The sequence below is a fragment of the Dermochelys coriacea genome, chromosome 11, assembly GCF_009764565.3.
Source record: "Dermochelys coriacea isolate rDerCor1 chromosome 11, rDerCor1.pri.v4, whole genome shotgun sequence".
Classification (NCBI taxonomy): Eukaryota; Metazoa; Chordata; order Testudines; family Dermochelyidae; genus Dermochelys; species Dermochelys coriacea.
Genome location: NC_050078.2, coordinates 78,152,561 through 78,171,672, shown reverse-complemented (window position 1 = coordinate 78,171,672; position 19,112 = coordinate 78,152,561). Strand labels below are relative to the sequence as shown.

General features: G+C 43.8%; 2 protein-coding genes across 27 annotated transcripts in view; both read left to right on the top strand.

Moving 5' to 3' along the window:
- Nucleotides 1-1,651, top strand: part of PCNT (pericentrin) — a 238,033-nt gene extending 236,382 nt beyond the window's left edge. For all 18 annotated transcript variants that reach the window (XM_043505819.1, XM_043505821.1, XM_043505806.1 and 15 more), the window contains one exon: nt 1,220-1,651. In XM_043505819.1, the coding sequence (XP_043361754.1) occupies nt 1,220-1,260 (41 nt within the window). In that variant the 3' untranslated portion in view covers nt 1,261-1,651. The remainder of the gene's footprint in view (nt 1-1,219) is intronic.
- Nucleotides 1,652-3,872: 2,221 nt separating this feature from the next.
- The window catches only part of DIP2A (disco interacting protein 2 homolog A), a 252,896-nt gene continuing 237,656 nt past the window's right edge, over nt 3,873-19,112 (top strand). For all 9 annotated transcript variants that reach the window (XR_005295575.2, XR_005295574.2, XM_038421641.2 and 6 more), the window contains exon 1: nt 3,873-4,098. Coding sequence is in view for 7 of the 9 variants with exons in the window: in XM_038421641.2 (XP_038277569.1) it covers nt 4,002-4,098 (97 nt within the window). In the remaining 2 variants the exon portion in view is untranslated. The remainder of the gene's footprint in view (nt 4,099-19,112) is intronic.

The following is a 19,112-nucleotide window of genomic DNA, read 5'->3' as shown; positions in this document are numbered from 1 at the left end:
AGCATGTTAAGAGGAGGGTTTAAATTGAAGTTGCTTCATTCCCACTAGATCTCTAAAAAGCTATACAGATAGTTGGGTAGGAATGGAATATTCGAATATGCTTAAGAATTCTAAAATTTTTCCATCTAGATTCAGGACAAAAAGTCAGTCCTGAAAATATTCATGAATTGAAACCTTTTTTTGGTTCAGTTTTCTATTTCAACCATTTTTCTTTTTAACCTCAGTCTAAATAGCTTAAATTTCTAAACAAAAAGTTATTTTGAATTGGAAAACCCAGGACTCGCTATCCTGTAATTTACCACTTATTAGAAGTTAAATAATGTCACTCTGTGTTTGATATTAACTGTATATAATGGCTCCTGTCTTTAGTGACGTGGTCGTTTTAATATCAGCTTCTAATTCCGAGTTTTGCAAAGCACTTTCAGGAGGCCAATTAAGATGAAAAAAATTATTATACTTGAAGGTGATGTATTTTGTATATTGAGGGTGAAATCAGTTTTTGTATATTGAGGGTGAAATCAGAAATCAGGAGTTTGACATTGACTTCAGTTGGGCCAGGATTTCAACCAGAGCTTGTCGCCATGAATTTGAAAAACTTTTCATAATTATTGAAACTCCTGGTAGCAGAATAGGTAATCCAGATATGTTGTGATAGAAACTTGATAGCACCTCACAGAATCAAATATTTTGTTTAACAGTTTACTACTGAATCTTGGCAAAATCAGTGACTTTTTCAGAAAAGTGGCTATCATTGGAAGAAGGCTCAGAAATGCTGCTTTAATTATTAATCACACTTTTAGTTTATGTGGGAAATAGTTTGAAAAGGTCACAGCAAAATCGCTCAATGTTATGAATAAAATGGTTTCTAGTTTCCAGTAAACTTTAATATGTACACTTCAGCCTAAAAGAAACGGTGAGATCACACTTTGGTGGTGGTAAAAGGTATCCAATTAGGACCAGACAGTCAAGCTCATTGCTGCTTGTGAAAGAAACTTAGTCTTGAATCCAGGTCTCCAGGTTAGTAGGCCATTTAGTCCCTTGTATGTATTGTTCCTAAGCGGACTGTGGAAGAGATCACCTCTTTCAACAAGGCCAACATGAAATTCATGGTGGTAAGCAAACATCACCACAGAAAGTAATGCACAACTGTACTGTGACAATTGGTAATGTAAATACTAGTAGGATGCCAGTATTCATTGGTTGTTTTATTTAAATTTAGGAAACACTCCAGGACCACCACACCAGAGAAACATAAAGTGATCAGAGCATTTCTCAGATCTGTGACCGAAAACCCCAGGTTGCTACTTGCTTCTGAAGTCGATGCTTTTGTATTCTCGTGTTTCCGAGTACTAGGAAATCCAACGCTTATGTGCAGTTGAATAAAGGGGTTTGAGTCTATACAATGTTTTTGCATCAGATTTTTATGTAACCGTTTTATTAAATTGTAGTACATTTACACTTTTAGAGGAAGTCTCTATTCACTGACAACGTTTTACATACTTATGTGGAATAACTGTTAACCTTAACTGCTTAAGTGTGCCTGCAGCATTGTATTGGAAGCCACAAAAAGTGTCTTTTTTATGTTTATTTTTCTAAAGTGTATAGCCAGATTCCTTGTAAAAAGTTATTAAAATGACATTTTATTAGCGAATTCTTACTATGTATTGGTTTTGGTTCCTACACTGTGTATCTAATTGCTGCTCTTACTATAAAGCTGTTCAAGATTTTCATGTGGAAGTGAGGTCATTAATATCAACTAAACAGTTATATGTGCATCAGTCAGAAGCACTCATGTATAAATCTTGTGATTATATTCTGAAAATTTTGGATTGACATGTTGGGTTTTCAAACACTGAAAGTAACTCCTGTCCTGATCCTCTCACCAACCACCACCACTATGTGAAGCCATCATCCTTTGAGTTCCACGTGGAATAGAGATTGGCTGTTTGAGTGAGTTAGTTTAGAAGCTTCTTTCCCACCTATCCTTGCTGTGGGAAAGGATGGAGGTATGATATCAAATGATGCTGAATGCGGTGGACATAATATACCTGGGCTTTAGCAAGGCTTTTGAGACCGTCCTACATGACATTCTGATGATTAAACTGGAGAAATGCTGGCTTGCCGGAACTACCATTAAGTAGATACATAATTGGTTAAACAACTGCAAACAATGAATAATTGTTAATGGAATTATGTCAGATTGGAGGGCAGCCTCAAGTGGGGCTCCACAGGGATCTGTTCTGGGTCTGGTGTTTAACATCTTTATTAATGTTATAGAGAGAGCATACTGATGAAATTTGCAGATGACACAAAGCTACGGGAGCAGGGTGGGTGTGTGTTTATAAACACTTTGGAGCATACAGCTAAGAGTCAGAGGGATCTTGATAAATTGGAGAAGTGGGCTGTAGATGATAAAATGAAGAAAAATCAAATGCACAAATACAGAATGGGGGATAATTGGCTTGGCAGTAGCGCTGCTGAGAAGGATGTGGGAGTTGTGGTGTCAGCAGTGTCCGCAAAAAAAGCAAATGCAATTTTAGGTTGCATGAACAGAGGCATAGCATACAAGTCACTGGAGGTGATAGTAACCCCTCTACTCGGCGGTGGTTAGGCTTCCACGGGAGTACTGTTTCTGATTTTGGTCACCAATGCATAGGAAGGATGTAGAGAAACTGGAAAGGATCCAGAAGAGGCAAGCACCAAAGATGATCAAAGAGATGGAACACAAGCCATATGAGCAAAGGCTGAAGGAACTGGGTATGTTTAGTTTAGAAAAGAGGAGATTAAGGGGAGGGGGGGGGGAATATGATAGCAGTCTTCAAATACTTGAAAGTCTGCCAAAAAGAAGATAGAGAAAAGTTCTCTTGGCCTAGAGGGCAGGACAAGAGGTAATGGGTTCAAATTAAGCAAAACAGATTTAGATTACATTTCAGGAAAAACTTCCTAACTGAACAGTGGGACTATGGAACAGACTGCCGCGGGAGCTGGTCGGCGATGCTCCTTCGCTGGAAGTTTTCAAAAGGCAGCTGGATTGCCATCTGTCCTGGAAGGTTTAGACCACTGGTTCTCAATCTTTCCGGCCGACTCGACCGCTTTCAGGAGTGCGATTTGTCTTGCATACCCCCAAGTTTCACTTCACTTACAAACCGCTTGCTTACAAAATCAGATACAAAAGAAATACAAAAGTGTCACAGCCCCCTGTTACTGAAAACCTGCTTACTGTCTCATATTTTACCATATAATATAAATATTGTGCTTGCGTTTCAGGGGGTAGGAGAGAGAGCGGTATAAACAAGTCAGGGTATGAAATTTTGAGTCTGTACTGATTTTGCTCGTGCTTTTGAGGTAGCCTCTTGTGAAACGAGGCCGGTCTCTCGGTGAGTTGAGGTATCCCCGGCAGACCTCTGAGTACCCCTAGGGCTGCAGGTGCCTCTGGGGGAAACCCCGGCTTTGGGCACAACGCTGACCCTCGGGCTCCCTTCTCACCCTGGGAGTTCGGCTGGAGCTGGAGCCGCAGCCGCTGGCGCGAGGGGTGGCGCAGGCTTTGGAAGAGCGCGGGCGCCTGCTCGCCCCGGGCGCTGCTCGCCTCGGCTGCAGGCGGGGCCACCAGAGCGAGGCGTGTGAAAAGCGGGGACCCAGGCGGGGGGAACGGACGTCGGGGGCCGGGACATCTGCGCAGCCGCGGGGCCGAATGCAGCGCGTGATCGGGCACGTTAGCCGGGTCACCGGCTGGACGCGCCCCCAGGGCCACCCCGGGGGCGGGGCTGGGAGACTACCCTTCCCGGCACGCTCCCCGCCGCCGGCGCGGCCGCGGGGCAGCCTGGGAGATGTAGTCCGCCCGCCCGGCCCCGCCCCCGGCTCGCGGCCCCGCCCCCTGCGCAGTGCACGCGTCTGTGGCTGCGGCGCGGCGCGGGGAGGGGAGTGGAGTGGCCGGCGCGGCGCCTGTCTGGGCCGGGGGCTCCCCTGAGGCGGCGGCGGGCGGGGGCTCGCGGCAGCCGGACATGGCCGCGGAGCGCGGGGGCTGCTCCCTGGAGGCGGTGCCGCTGCCGCCCGAGGTGCGCGAGAGCCTGGCCGAGCTGGAGCTGGAGCTGTCGGAAGGTGAGAGGCGGGGGCGGGGAGACCCCGGGGGGGAGGGGTGCAGAGCGGGCCCCGCACCGCCACCGGCCCGGGCGGCGGGGGGTGTCCTGGGCGGCCCGCCCGGGGGCCGCGGGCGCTGGGGCGGGGCAGCGGGGGGCCCCGGCTCTGCCCGCGCGTCCCGCTCCTCTGGCCGGCCGGCTCCGCCCGCCCTTGAGCGTCCCCGCGCCCGGTCTGCGCTCGGGCCCGCGGAGCTGCCGCGCGATCCCCGCCCCGGCCCGCCGCCGCCGCGTCCCGCTCCCCCCGCTCCCCCCCCCCCGGTGCGGGGCGCCGCCAAAGGCCTCGCGCGGGGCTCGGGCGCTGAGGAGAGCCCGGGGCGCTGGCCGGACTCGTGAGCGCTCCCCCCTCCGCCGCTCGTGCGGGAGAGAAGCCGCGGCCCCGGCTCTGCGGGACTCGGGACTGTTTCTGGCCCCTGCACCCCGGTGATTCGCCCAGGGCCGCGAAGCGCGCCTGTGCCCCCGCCTCGTGTGCGCCCCGCACTGCTTGGCGGTGGCTCCGAGCCCGCGTTGCTGAGAAGCGCTGCTTCGTTGCCAGACACGTTCTGCTATAATTTGATATTCGGTTGCTTAGATTGTAAACAGAAAAGTGCCTCCCCGTAAGCTCTGGGCGGCCGGACGTTGGTTAGTTACACTCAGCAGCACGGTGCGATGAGAAGAGAGCCACATTCCAGACCGAACAGGAGGACTTGGGGCACCTTGGAGACTAACAAATTTAGCGGGCGAAAGCTTCTGCTCTAATAAATGTGTTAGTCTCTAAGGTGCCCCAAGTCCTCCTGTTCTTTTTGCGAATACAGACTAACCCGGCTGCTGCCCTGAAACATTGCAGACAACAAGCCTAGCGCTAAAACGCCTCGCCTGCTTCTCCCAAAGCCCCCCATACCCTTGCACCTCTCCAGAGGCCCCCTCAAATAGTGTGAATATTTATTTTTTCCTTGTTTCTTTGCCAGAATACTGTCTGGGATACTGGAAAGTGGGAAGGTGCTGGGATTCTGCTCAGGGGCTCCATCTTCTTCTGGACCAACCTTTAGCTAATAGGTGTCTAATAGATTTGAAGCCACTTCTTCCCCCCCACCCCCCACCCCCACTCAACTCCTGGTGCTGGAAGGGAGAAAGACCCTTTTCCCTCTTCCACTGTACCTGAGAGCCTCCAGGGAGGTAGTGATGTGTCTGCCCTGCTATTCCAATCAAAGCTGCTGGCTGGAAAATGCTCCACCTCTTGACTGCTGTGAAGTGTGTGTGTGTGTGTGGCGGTGGCGGGCTCTTAGTTGCCTGGCAGTTATGAGGGCGTGTGTGTGTATGAGGATTAAGGGTTCTGTTCTGCCCTACCTCCTCTCTTGGGTCCTTCACCATGAATTGCTCCAGGTGCTGCCTCTGGTTCTAGCTGTAGTTTTCCAGAGCAGTACAGCACCTGTGACTTGCACAGCTGGGTTTCTGAGCAGCATCAGTTGAATTGATCATTTTCATTCTGCTAAGCCTTGATGTAGTTATGAGCAACAGCAGAGGTTCTGGAGTGATCTGCTTGCTGGAGACTTGGGAAGAAAACGCTGCATCGGTTCATTTTTGGAAGGGTTTTTTTTTTTTATAACTATAATAAGTTGGAAGACTGAGTAGAAGTAGGGATCCTGGTGTCTTGGGCCAAGAAGGCTTTCCAGTTTTTCTGGAGTGTTTATAGCTTTAAAAAGTTTTTTTTTCTACACACCTGTTCAGCTAAGAAGTGTTAAAAGTATGTGAAGCAGAAAGCATTGCTGTTTTTACAAGAGGAAGTAGTATAACCTATCAACTTGAACTGAATGCATTGTGCATTCTTTTAAATTGCCATTAGAACGTTTGTTAAAATTGTAATTCTTTTAATTGTGCATGCGTTTGTTATCTTCTTTGTGATACGAGTCACCCCTCTGCTCATAGCCATGTCTACACTAGGGCTTTTGATCCACTGGTGTACCTACCTTGGTATAGTTGCTCAGGGGCCAACCTATAGTATAGACATGGTGCACTGGGGTAAGTATGACTGCAAGGTGATGGATAAGCTGCAACTGGTTATTGGAGTAGCTACGTTGGTAGCTTCAATCTGGAGTAGGCCTAGGGCTTCGGAGACCTGGGTTCAGTTCTTGGCTCTGCCACACGTTTCCTGTGTGACCTTAGGCAAGTCATTTGATCTTTCTGTGTCTTGTTTCATCATCTGTAAAATGGGTATAATACTTCCTTTCTTACAGCCTTTATTTTGTCTGTTTAGATTTAAGGGCAGGAACGGTCTGTATTATGTATTTCTATAGCACCTAGTACAATTGGCGTCTGATACCAGTTGGGTATCTATGTGCTACTGCAGTGGTTCTCAAACCTTTTTTTTGGCGGACCACTTGAAAATTGCTGACTGTCTTAGTGGACCGCTTAACGATCTTTCCAAATGTTGTTTGGACCATTAACTAACTATTGTAAAGCGCTTTGGATAAAAGCGCTATGTAAAAAAACCTTAATAATAATAAATGTATTTTTGTTCTACAAATCAAAGCACACAACTCGTATTTTAATATCAATAGTCTTACCTTTCTAATGCAGTGGATGTGCCCTCTCTCCCCTGTCGCAGCAGCCCCGGAGCGAAGGTTGGGAAGGATGGGGATCTCTCCCCCCACTGCAGAAGCCCCTGAGCTGGGGCTGGGAAGGACGGCCGTCTCTCCCTGGCAGCCGCACCCTGGAGCTGGGGAAAGTTGCCTCTTTCTCTGTCTGCTGCAGCCCTGCATGAGATGGGTGGCCCTTCATTCTCTTGGGTGGCCGCCCAGATGCACACCTTAGAGGGAACTATCCGTGAACCACCTGAATGGAGTGGTTCGCAGACCACAGTTTGAGAACCTCTGTGCTACTGTAATACAAATAATTACTATTATCAATCTCTTAGCTGAGTTTGAAGGAGAAATAAGTTATGGCAAGAAATTAATTTTAACATGTCTAAAATTGATACAATTTTCTTGTTTTACACCTCTGTAGTTGTGAAGTCTTTCACTGTGATCGATGTTTGTGGAAAATGTCTGGTTATCAGCTCCTGCTCTTTTACTGAGTGTCGATGTCACATTCACTTTCATGTTGAATGTTGATGATTTGGAGATCTGTTGTATGCTGTGGGGCAATATGACAGCAGTACAGTCATAAACGTTACATGTTGTGTAAGTACATTTAACTGAGAATTGTCAGTTAGCCACAATTTTTTATAGAACATATTCCAGTATAGCAAGTACAGTAGAACCTCAGAATTAGACACTTTGGGAATGAAGGTTGTCTGTAACTCTGAAATGTTCGTAACTCCGAGTAAAGCATAATTCAGGCTCCAAATCATAGAATATCAGTGTTGGAAGGTACCTCGGGAAGTCATCTAGTCCAATCCCCAGCTCAAAGCAGGTTAAACCCCAAGTAAATGGGATTCAGCAGCTGCTGCGCTCCGTACTCAGCCCCAGCATGATTTTGCAAGCTTGTCCCTCTCCTGGAAGGTAGGGGTGTGTGTATGTGTGTGTAAACAGCTCGTCCCCCTCCTGGGGGTGCGGGGAGGGGGAATGAGGGGTGAAAGCTGCACAGACCCCTGCTCCACTGGCTCTGGCTGCCTGGGGCTGGTAGTCCCAGCATCTTGCTGTAAGTGGTTGCCCTGGGGGTGGGGTGGAGACAGGCAGCCCAGATGTACCTACCTTTAAGATGCAAGACAGGCACATTACAGTACTTGCTTTAAAAAAAAAAAATATCTCTGCTGCTGCCTGGTTGGTTATTTCCAGTTCCCTGTGGTGTCCGGTTGATGGGTCAGTCTGTAACTCTGGTGTTCGTATCTTTGAGGTTCTACTGTATGAATATGGTATGAAAATACTTTTGCTCTTTTTGCAGTACTTTAATCGTTGAAAGGATGCTGAACCTAAACAGTTTAATGCAACACTTCCCTAAGTTAACACCTGCTTTTCATTTATTAGGAATAGCTAGGCTTGGCAAAATTCAATTTTTATTTTATCGTTTCGATGGACAATGTGGTGTTTATTTCTAAGCATTTTAAACTGTTTATTGATTTTAATTATTAACTTGCCCAAAATTATGGGTTTTGAGCATTGTTTTTATTTTTATCAATTTAAATTTTCACAGTTGTGGGAAATTAGAGAGGGCGTCAAACGATAATTTAATGCCAGTAGACATGGAGATTCAAAAAGTTAAAGCTCCATAACGGTTAAACCACAAATTGTCAACTTCACATATCACAACATACAAAGAAAGTATCCTTAAATCAGGTTTCAGAGTATCAGCCGTGTTAGTCTGTATTCGCAAAAAGAAAAGGAGTACTTGTGGCACCTTAGAGACTAACAAATTTATTTGAGCATGAGCTTTCGTGAGTTACCGCTCACTTCATCGGATGCATTCGGAGGGGAAAAAAATGCACCGAATTTCCACCGAATGCATCCGATGAAGTGAGCTGTAGCTCACGAAAGCTTATGCTCAAATAAATTTGTTAGTCTCTAAGGTGCCACAAGTACTCCTTTTCTTTTTGCGAATACAGACTAACACGGCTGCTGCTCTGAAACCTGTCATTATGCAAGGCACTGAATTTAGCCGTATGGAGTGGAAATCTATCAACATCATGAATCTTCTTAAATCAGACTCTTACATTCTCAAGCAGCATTTTTCTTTTTCCCTATCTGGTCATTTCAGTTATCGTCAGTGGAACAGTGTCTTCTTCTGTATGTGTTTATTGTGAAATCAACATTTACTGATAAAAACCGAATCCTTCAAACCTTCCTAATAGTTGTCAGTAGTTTCTTGAATGCGTATGCAGTTAACTAATACGGCCTCGTCTGGTTTACATACATCTTAATTGACACCTGTAAAAAGTAATTCTAGAATTGATTTCATAAGAAAAAGACACTCAGTGGTTGGTTGAATATGGAATATTTGGTTTATTTTTTAAAATAGAAAAGACTGCACTTTGTAGATGTTACAATATTATTTGAATTGCGACCATTGTACTGACAGCATGAGAATAACAGGTTTCAGAGTAGCAGCCGGAATGCATCCGATGAAGTGAGCTGTAGCTCACGAAAGCTTATGCTCAAATAAATTTGTTAGTCTCCAAGGTGCCACAAGTACTCCTTTAGCATGAGAATAGTGATTAGAGATGGAAGTACAGGGCACGGTTATACGAAATGAGGTAACACATTTGTAATCAAATGATTTAATTTTGCTTACATAACCTACTAAGCTGGTATGCTTGATTTTGTAGGTGCAGTTTCTAAATTAGTATTACAAAGTGTTGGCTTCTGTTCTGAAATGCCTAACAAAAATAGGACAGTGACTGTTAAAATTGCGTCCTCTTGTATTACGTACCACTTAACATTTAAAAAGTCACAAATAGGAATTATACATAATGCTATTTTTCACTAATTTAGGGTGGTATGAAATTACAAATTTTTTTCCCAGAAAAAGTTCATATATTTATGTATTTCCTCTTGATTGGCTATAACATTTATTTAATCAATTTCATATGAAGATGGCTCAACAAATCAGATTTTCTCCTGTTTTTCAACAAGACATTCCTACAATGGGTGCTGTGAAAATGCTGATAACTTTAATGGTGTAGAGAGAAATGAAAGGAGACTAATAACATCACTTTTAAACGTTTGTCCATTAAAAGGCCACTCTAAATAGGCAAATTACATCTTGTATGCAAAAGTTAAATAAAATTATAGATGTTAAGAACAAAATTTATTGTAGAAATCTGAAGTTGTAAAAGGTGAGAACCCACCTTTTCAAATTTTTCAATGCTTATAAGTAGAGCCCTATCAATTTCACAGCTATGAAAAACACATCACAGACGGTGAAATAAGGCCTTCCCCATGAAATCCAATCTCCCCTTGTTTCTAGGAGCGCCCTAGCAAAGGGGGCTCCTAGCTTCCGCTGGGCTGGGGAGGGACAGGACTTGTTCAACCCCTGCACAGCTGCTCGGGAGGTGGGGGTAGAGTTCAGACTCGCCTCAAGGAACCTCCTGCGGCTGCTTCCTTCAGAGTCTAGAAGTGAGGGTGACAATCCCACGACCCCCCCCACAACAGGTTTGCAACACCCCCCTGTCCCACAATCCCCTTTTGGGTCAGGACCCCCACGGTTACAGTACCCTGGAATTTCAGATTTAAACCATCTGAAAATGTGAAATTTACCAATTTTCAAATCCTATGCCCATGAAGTTGATTATAGTGGATTGTGAATTTGGTAGGGTCCTACTTATAAGATTCTAATAATGTTTTAAACCTGACACTTAACTTCTCGTTTCTGTGGAATAATGGTAGATGAACTGCAAAGCAAAAATGTCAGTAAGTTGCTTCTTTGTGATGTGTCAAGATTTTGTATTTAAATCCTTATCTCCACTTGTGTTACAAATATCAGGATTATCAGATCCACACTTCCTCTCTATTCTGGAGCACCTTGTCAAGCCATTCTGAGGACAGGAATAGTGTAAGTTGTTCTGCAGTTCCCTTTTTCACCAACTGAGGGGAGTGGGAGTGTGGATTTTAGATTGTAAAACTGGACATCTTTCAGCCTCAGTAATGACAAGGGAGAAGGAGATGCAGCTAGGGTTTGGGCCTTGGATATTATTATTCACGTCCTCCAAAGATTTTGTCAGTCATTCAGCAAAAAGGGGGAAAGGAGGCCTTGATGATCTTGATAGTTACATTTTTTAAAAGTTCAGTGCTATTTTTATGTACTGTAAAACAGCACTAAAGATTACAAAACAACTTTTTGTTTTTGCTCTGAAATTCACTTTTAAAGCCCTCTGCCAGAGGTGCTAAATCTGTTGAGATTATGTAGAATGTTTAAAAAATATGTTTTTAAAAAACTAGTGGAGGTTGATGAAATTTTGTTTCTTGTTGGGTTTTTAATACAAACAGTGGTTTTATGACCAAGTGTACCAATATGCTAACAGTGTATGCTCTGAAAGTCTGTGCATACACTAAAGGAATAGTACATTATATATCTGAAGATATGTATTTAATGAATTTTTATTTAATTACTGCTACTATATATTTAAAAGCTCCACCTCTATACAGTAATCTCTTATTTTCTTTCACAAGTACAAAAAACATAAAAACGACTAGAGGGCTCTGATTTCCACCCTTCCCAGGGCCTTTTCTATTTTCCTGATTTCCCTGGGATCATTCTCTGCTATAACTTTTTCATGACCGATACTTCCCCATAGAAACACTCTGGCCACACTGATAATTGTCTTCCCTCCTACTTGGATGGGAAAGAAAAGCTTTGAGGCCCTCAAAACCTTACCCCAACAAAAGCACTCTTGGAATTCCCAGACCATCATCTAGAGATGTCTTCTGGGAAGTGACAGGCAGCCCTTTTCCACTACTTGCAGCAGCTTCACTCCTTTCTGGATACAAGAGATCTGGAAGTGGGCTATTTTTTGCTGCTCTCGGGCATTGCCTACACGGGAGAAATACATAGAGAAAAACATTGTTTCCTCAATCAAAAAAATTAATTTTCCTGGACAACCAGATGTTTCAATTGATTGTTGGGGTGACAACATTCAGTGGCAGAGGCAAACACCTATGGTTTCTATATGGATGCACCCTATTGGAACAGGTTGTGGATTGTTGTCTTTGACAGTTGGTAGAGCTGACAAACTTCCTACAGTCATTATGTGTGATTTCAGGTGAGCTCAATTTCTCTTTCTAAAAATCTGTGGTCGTTTGAATTTTAATTTTTTCTGTGATATGTTACATGAGGATACTGTAGTTTGTTTCTAGTAGATGTAAGTTCCTTGTGAGACCACTGTGTGTGGGGAATATGGCCATGTTATCAGCATGCAAATAAGAGTTATATCTCTGCATTTTGCAGAAAAAGGTGTGGGTTTGGGGACTTCTCTAGCAGAATTATGGCATCCCTGATGTGGATGTTGAAACGGGTAGACAGATTACATTTGTTCTGTTCTTTCTGACTGCATGATTGGTTTCTTTTGGAGTTGACAGATTTGGTACATGGAAATTAATTTTTTTCCATCAGTTCAATTTTGTAGCAATTCATAGTTTGAAATTGGGTGATAACTTGAGTCACAATCTCATTAAAGTAGGCAAATATATTTCCCTCTTTTCCCATGTGGTGTTATATGATTATCTGTAAAGATGTAATTGGTAGTTACCTTCTCAGAGAAGATTCTAATTAGACTTTTGTGTATTATATTATTGGTCAGTTTGTCTACTTCAGCCTCCCTTTCCTCCTGGCAAAGAGTTTACTTGAGATGTGAAAGTTCTCCTCAGAACAAGTGAATTTCCATAGATTATAAGTAAAGCTATGTTTTTGTCACAGATATTTTTAGTAAAAGTCACGGACAAGTCACAGGCAATAAACAAAAATTCACGGAAGCCTTTGACCTGTCCCTGATTTTCACTAAAAATATCCTTGACAAAAGGGGTAACTGGGTTCAGCACCCACTGCTGTTGGTGCTCTCTGGTCCCCCACTGCTGCAGTGCATCCTTTCACCCCCAAGGCAGCTCGTAGCTGCAGAGTCCCCCAGCCACCGGCTGTGGCTGGGCAGCTGCAGAGGGGTCTGCCAGCCCTACTGCCTGCCACGGCTGTGCAGCTGTAAGGTCCCCCCTACCAGAGTGGGGGCTGAGAGCTGACAAAAATGTCACAGAAGTCAGTGGAAGTCACGGATTCCATGATCTCTGTGACCTAATCGTAGCCTTAATTATAAGATATGAAATCCTTTATTACCCAGTGACTTCTATCAAACAGGTTATAGACTGAGCCTTGAGATAATCCCTTTATATGTTTGCTTTATTAAATGGTACTCGTTTTCCCTCCTTACATGGTTTGTTTTGCATATTCAACCGTGTAACACATCACTCAGAAGGTCCCTTGGAACCTGGATACATGTTAAGTGAAAGATATAGAATCTTTTTACATACAGCTGTGTTAGAGAATAGTGTATTGGTATGCAGGTAGTTCTGTTCCACCTTTGGATGTTTCCAGTCTTTACCTTCGCTTTATAATGAAGGCTCTTTCCATCCACCTTTGGTCAGATGGTTCCTATTTCTCCATAATTCCAATTTCAATCAAATACTGAGAGTTCTTATGGACAGTGCCCACCTATTATTAATAGGTTTTTATTACTTGGACAAGATAAATTTGAGTAACAGCCATCTCAATGCATATTAATATGTTTGCAAGTAATGTTTATTTCTGTAATGTAGCAATTATTTCTGAAGTCTTCATATTCATTTTTATTTGTTTATAATTGGCATTTGATGTATTGAAACCAGTATAAATTTATAAATATAGATAAAAAACAAGTGAATAAACTTCTACTGTTACAAGAGTTCACAATGAAATTTAACTTTTGAATGCATAATTCAATTTGGTTTGTATTGGTAATCCTAGCAAGAATTTATTGTAGTGAGACTACTAGCAAAGCAGTAGTATCTCTTGTTAACTGTTGCCTTGTGTATATTAGTCTGCTTTAAAATACAAAACACTCGCTACAAAACTTTTGGCCTGTAAGAGGTTCCTCTTGCAAGATATAACATTAATTTAATAATCCTCCAAGAACTCTGGGTTATAAAGTTTACCTGTGATTTTTCCACTAGATTATACTGGCTGTGACGTCACCTAAATCGTGTAAATAAAGTTATTGCTTACCAATTCCTCATAAGTATAGTTTTAAAACATATTTGTTAGTAAATTGTAATATTAGTGAATGTGAAAGACTATTAAAACTTGAGAGGCAAGTGTGTTGTGCAAGCTGCCAAAGAGCCTGAAACTAGAACTGCCACATCCCTGTTGTTCAAGTTCTGGGCACCTCAAACAGAAACTGCCAATTGTGCGGTGGTAATTGCGGGGTTGCCAAATACCCACTGGGACCGGATAAGACTGTTAAACGTGTCTCTGCATGTTATACCTCATTCAGCTTTCCACAGATGAGTGGATAGGCACTTCACCATGTAGTCCCCTCAGTTTCTGTTAGAAGTTAAAATAAAATGCACCCACATATGGGTCAGTGAGACACACAGAGAAACATGGCTTTTCTGAAAGAGTGAAAATTCGCAACTAAATGTTGAAATAAGGAGTGCCCATTAAGGAAAGAGTAGGGGAAATCATAGTACTGTCAGACACAGACAAGATTTATGGTAAGTATTTTCAAGGTTGAATGCTAGTTGATCATGTTTGGCTTTTTGTCTTACAAAGATAAAGTTTGAAATTCTGCTTCTGTTGGAGAGGAATTAATACAGTAGTTTTTTAATCTAACATTTCCAGAAATTAAGCAAAATTTACACAACTTTTAAAAATACAAATAAGACGGTAGTTAAATATTGTCACCTACAGCCCTATCAATTCAAGTAGTTCTCCCTTTATGGTTAGGTTTCTGTTTTGTGTTTACCTGACAGCAGGCTTTTGTGTCAGGTCTTTTGGGAGTGGACACCTTTGTTCAAATCCTTTGACTGAACCTTTGAGTATGTGTAAGGCTTCAGACACCCTTTCACCTTTGCTTACCTCTCCATCATGGTTATGGTTGCTTATTGAGGAAAAGGAAAACTTCAACCTCTGAAATGTTCCACTAGTGCTTTATCATTTTCCAGAATTTCAGAGTCCACCATTTTTGACTGACTCTGACAGAGTCCACCAGTCGTATGTCTGAACAAAATCCAGGGAGTAACGAGAAGTTCAAAGCTCCCCATAGAAGTTATAGAAATTATATCCTGGGTAGAGAAAGAGAGACTCCTTCTAATTCAAGTAATTCAAAGTAAAGGGCTCACTAAAGAAGAGGAAGAGCGAGCCATGGTTCTTCTGAGTGATCGTCCACACAGATTCCCATCTTGGCTCATGGCTAGCCAGGAAAGAACAGTCTCGAGTGCATGGGACACAGGTTCACCAAGAGGGGAATATGTGTGGACGATAACCCAAAGAGCCTTGTCTCGCTGTCTTCTATTGGGGCTGTGCTTATGCTCTAGGTACCCTTGTTCTCACCCCCAAGGGCATAAAGATAGAGAGGGCCCAAGCACTACTCAGTTCTTTTTTACCACTCACGACTGCAAGACTGGACCCCTGGCAGTGTCTGTTGCTCTTGTGCAGTGTGCAATTTAATTTATTAGATTAGTATAGTAGTGTGTAGTTTTGGTTTTAGTTTTTCTTTTGCCTGTTGACATCTAAATAAAAGGAAATGTGTTTCATAGTTAACGTCTGCCATGATTCTAATACTCCCGGTGTGGGTGTGTATGTATGTCTCTAGGCTAATTGAAAATTAAACTAAGTCACCATGTGTATCTGCTGTGCCAATCAACCATGGACACTTTAGGTGCCTCATATGTCTTGGAGGGCTGCCTTCTGGAATGTAGTTCCATGTGCCATTCTTTCTCTAAGTGCACCCAGAGAGCAAGGGAGGTGAGGCTGAAAGTTTTCCTGCCAGAGAAGTTGATCCAAGTCTCCTCAGACTCTGGCAGATCTTTGGCAAAGCCTCACTCTGTGGGTCAGTCCATCTCCCTCAGTGCCCCAGCGAGCTACGACTCCACTCTGAGCTCTTGAGCTGCTTCCTCTGAGCCTCATTCATCTGCCACTGGGTCAGTGTTGGTGTGTCTCAGTGGCAGGAAGGAGTGCTGCTCCAGAGACGATCCCCGTTCCAAGTAATCTTTTCTGGCATCTAGCATGAGGCACAAATCACCATAACACTTGGGCCTGGTCAGTGAAGGATAAGACGGAGAGGATTCATTCCAGTATCTCTGTGCTGATGTCTGAGGCAGCTCAGGCTGTACTGTCTAAGCCTAGGAATCACTGTACTGACCGTAACACAGAGTACCTTGGTGTCCAGCACTTCTGCGCTGACTACATCTTTTTATGGTGGCGGTATCCATCACCATGGTTCTGACTCTCTCCTTGATATCTGAGGAGTCAGTGCTGACCTACTTGCCTGGCCAGAGGAGTTCCTGCATACGAACCTCACCAGTTCACAGGCATAGTACTGATAGCACTGCCCCTCTCAAAGGAGGTATGTTTCTTTTCCTTCTCTTCCCCTGAACACAGCAGGGAAAAATCTCCTACTTGTCCTCCATCTCTGCTCTGGGTAGGTAGGTCATTGGCAGTCAGGGAGAGACTTCAGAGAAGAATTGGTGAAGGAAGCGAGGAAGAGGCAAAGACCTTCATAGAGATCACTGCACCTGGTGTCCCTCCATGTGTCCTTTGCTGCAGTATCCATATCAGCCCGGGCCATACTAGCCCCCTTGGGCTGTTCAGCCCTCCTCCAGGAAGCCAGCATGCTTCACTGTGTCAGGGGATAGGAGACATTCAGCCTTCCCAGACAACTCAACTCCATCCACAGCTGCTGCAGAGGCAAGAGAAGGAGATTGGAGAGGAGCAGTATTCTCCAGATCAGGAACATCTGGATGTGGCTGTAGTATCCTCTGCAGATGAATTCAGGGTTTTCCAAGACTTAAGAAAAATGCATAGCAGAAACCTTGTATATTCCCCTTGAATACCAGAGAAACAGATACGTTGGGGTATACTTCATTCTGCAACTCCAGGGAGATTAGCCATGCTGATAAGTGACAGTCTGCTGAACCTTCCACATCCACCTGCTTCTGTCTCTGCCACCTCCAAGAGAATGGACAGAAGCGAGGAAGTCCCTGCAGAGGAGGTTAGATATTTTTATTGACATCCTGCACCTGCCTCTCCAGTTGTGCAAGCAGTACAGCAGAGGACAAAGCAGCAAGGTCCCCTGAAATCACAACCAGGGAAAAGCATCCCAGAAAATAGCATTTTTTTTGGCTGAAAGATCTATTCATGCATGAATCTGAAAATAAGGGTAGCAAAGTACCAACTGCCATTCTCTAAACTTGATTTCTTGAACTGGTACAAACTGTCTAATTTTGTGTCTAATCATGGCTGAGGGTCAACTGAAAGCTTAGAACATCTCTGAAGGCTCTGCTGGAAATGTCTGACTTGATGCCACAGAGTGGCCTTTGAAGTAACAGTGCGGAGGTCATCATGGCTCCAGTCCTCAGCTTTACCTAAGGATGTCCAGACAAGTAACAATTGAGGACCTTCCATTTGAGGGCAGTGGCCTCTTTAGCTGTACAGAGAAAAGGAGTACTTGTGGCACCTTAGAGACTAACAAATTTATTTGAGCATAAGCTTTCATGAGCTAGCCCTGTGGAGGCATTCTGTGCCCTGAAAGATTCCAGGGCAACTTTGTTGCCTTTTGGGGCTTTGTTCCAACTCCAGAAAGAAAAGCAGTCGAGACAACAGGCGTATTTCAGGCCCCTTGGCTCACTTATGGTTGTTGATTGAGGAGAAGGAAAGATTCACTGGAGGGAATTCACTGCAATATCCTTGGCTGCCCCCACAATCCATGGCTGGGAGTAGAGAGCAGTTCCTCAAGATTGTCAGTAAGGGGTATCTCATCCAGTTTCAGTCCCTTCCAATCCCCTCCCTGGTCCATTCTCCTGAGAGGTGGTGAAAGCAGGAGGTTGACTCCCTTTTACAACTGGGGAACAAGGTGCCCTTGAACTTCAGGGGCAGGGGCTTTTTATTCCCACTGCTTAATCCCAAAGACGAAAGGTTGTTGAGACCCATCCTCTGTCTTCGTCATCTCAACACCCTCATCCACAATTTCAAATTCAGAATGGTGAGCCTAGCTTCTGTAAACCCTTAATTAGATCCTATGAACCGGTTCATAACTCTCTGCAAGAAACCTATTTTCACATCTCCATAAATTTAGCTCACAGAAAATACCTGAGAATTCTGTTAGGAATATCATGCTACCAGTACAGAGTCCTACTCTTTGGTCTCTCCACAGCTCCAGGGGTTTTCACTGAATGTCCAGTAGTAGTGGCAGTTTTTCTGAGGAGACAAGGAATCCAGGTACATCACTGTCTAGATGACTGGCTAATTGGAGGGCGATCACCATGATAGATGACCAACTCGGTACAAACAATCCTAAAACTTTTCACCTCATGAGGTCTTGAAGTCAGTACAGAAAAATCTATATCCACTTTTACTCAGCAGGAGTGGAAACCAACACACCTCAAACCAGTTACTCTATGGTAAGTAATCATTCTTTCTTGTGCTGAATGCCCTGTGACCCAGAAGGCACATTTTGTGGGACGTAATAGATACGGTGCACCTGTAGACAACACTAGATCTATTGAAACAAGGCCCCTTTCTTCCTGATGTGGGCCCATTGGCAAGTGATTGCCTGGCACTGAAGAGAGGAAAGAAGAGTTGCTATTAGACTCCTTAATATACTTTTGGTATCCAGATAGATTTCTGACAGACAGTTCTGTTCATTTACCTGTTCAAGTTTTCACTTCTCATGTGCGAGCAACAGTTGGAAGAATACAAAAGTTCTGGTGATCTTGGCAATACTAGAGTGTTTCCACCAAGTTTTGGACAGGGGTTCTACAACCAAGTGCCCTGTAAAGAGAACTAACAAATTTAGTGGCATTCTACATGCAGGCACATTGAGCTCTGGGACTGGGTATCTTCAGGTGTCAATTATCAGAATGTTTAATGGCTAAGCTTGTTGTTGTGTGTCTGAGTTTCACAAGAGATCTCTCTAGTTCTGTGACCTAGAGGCAGCATGCAGTTAATCCCGGATATCTACCTCTCCATTTCCATTTGTCCATCAAGGCCTGCTTTTCTACTAGACATTATCTCTGAAAAATAGGTTTTGGAGTTAGCACCTCTTTCTATACAAGGACTATCACTACACTTCATATGGGGGCAAGATTGCCCTTAGAACTCCGGAAATCTTTCTGTTCACAGTAAACTCGTCTTTTCACGCTTCTCAGGAGAGAGTTCTATCATTTTGCTAAGATTCTGAGTATTTTTTGAAAAGATTGTGGCAAACTGGACTTCTGTAGAGAGAATAAATACTTCATGCATGTGGAATGTATGCACACTTCTTGTATCTTGTTCTATCCAAAATGTCAGGGCTTTACGGCCTTCAAAGCTTTTGCAGATGTGATGTTA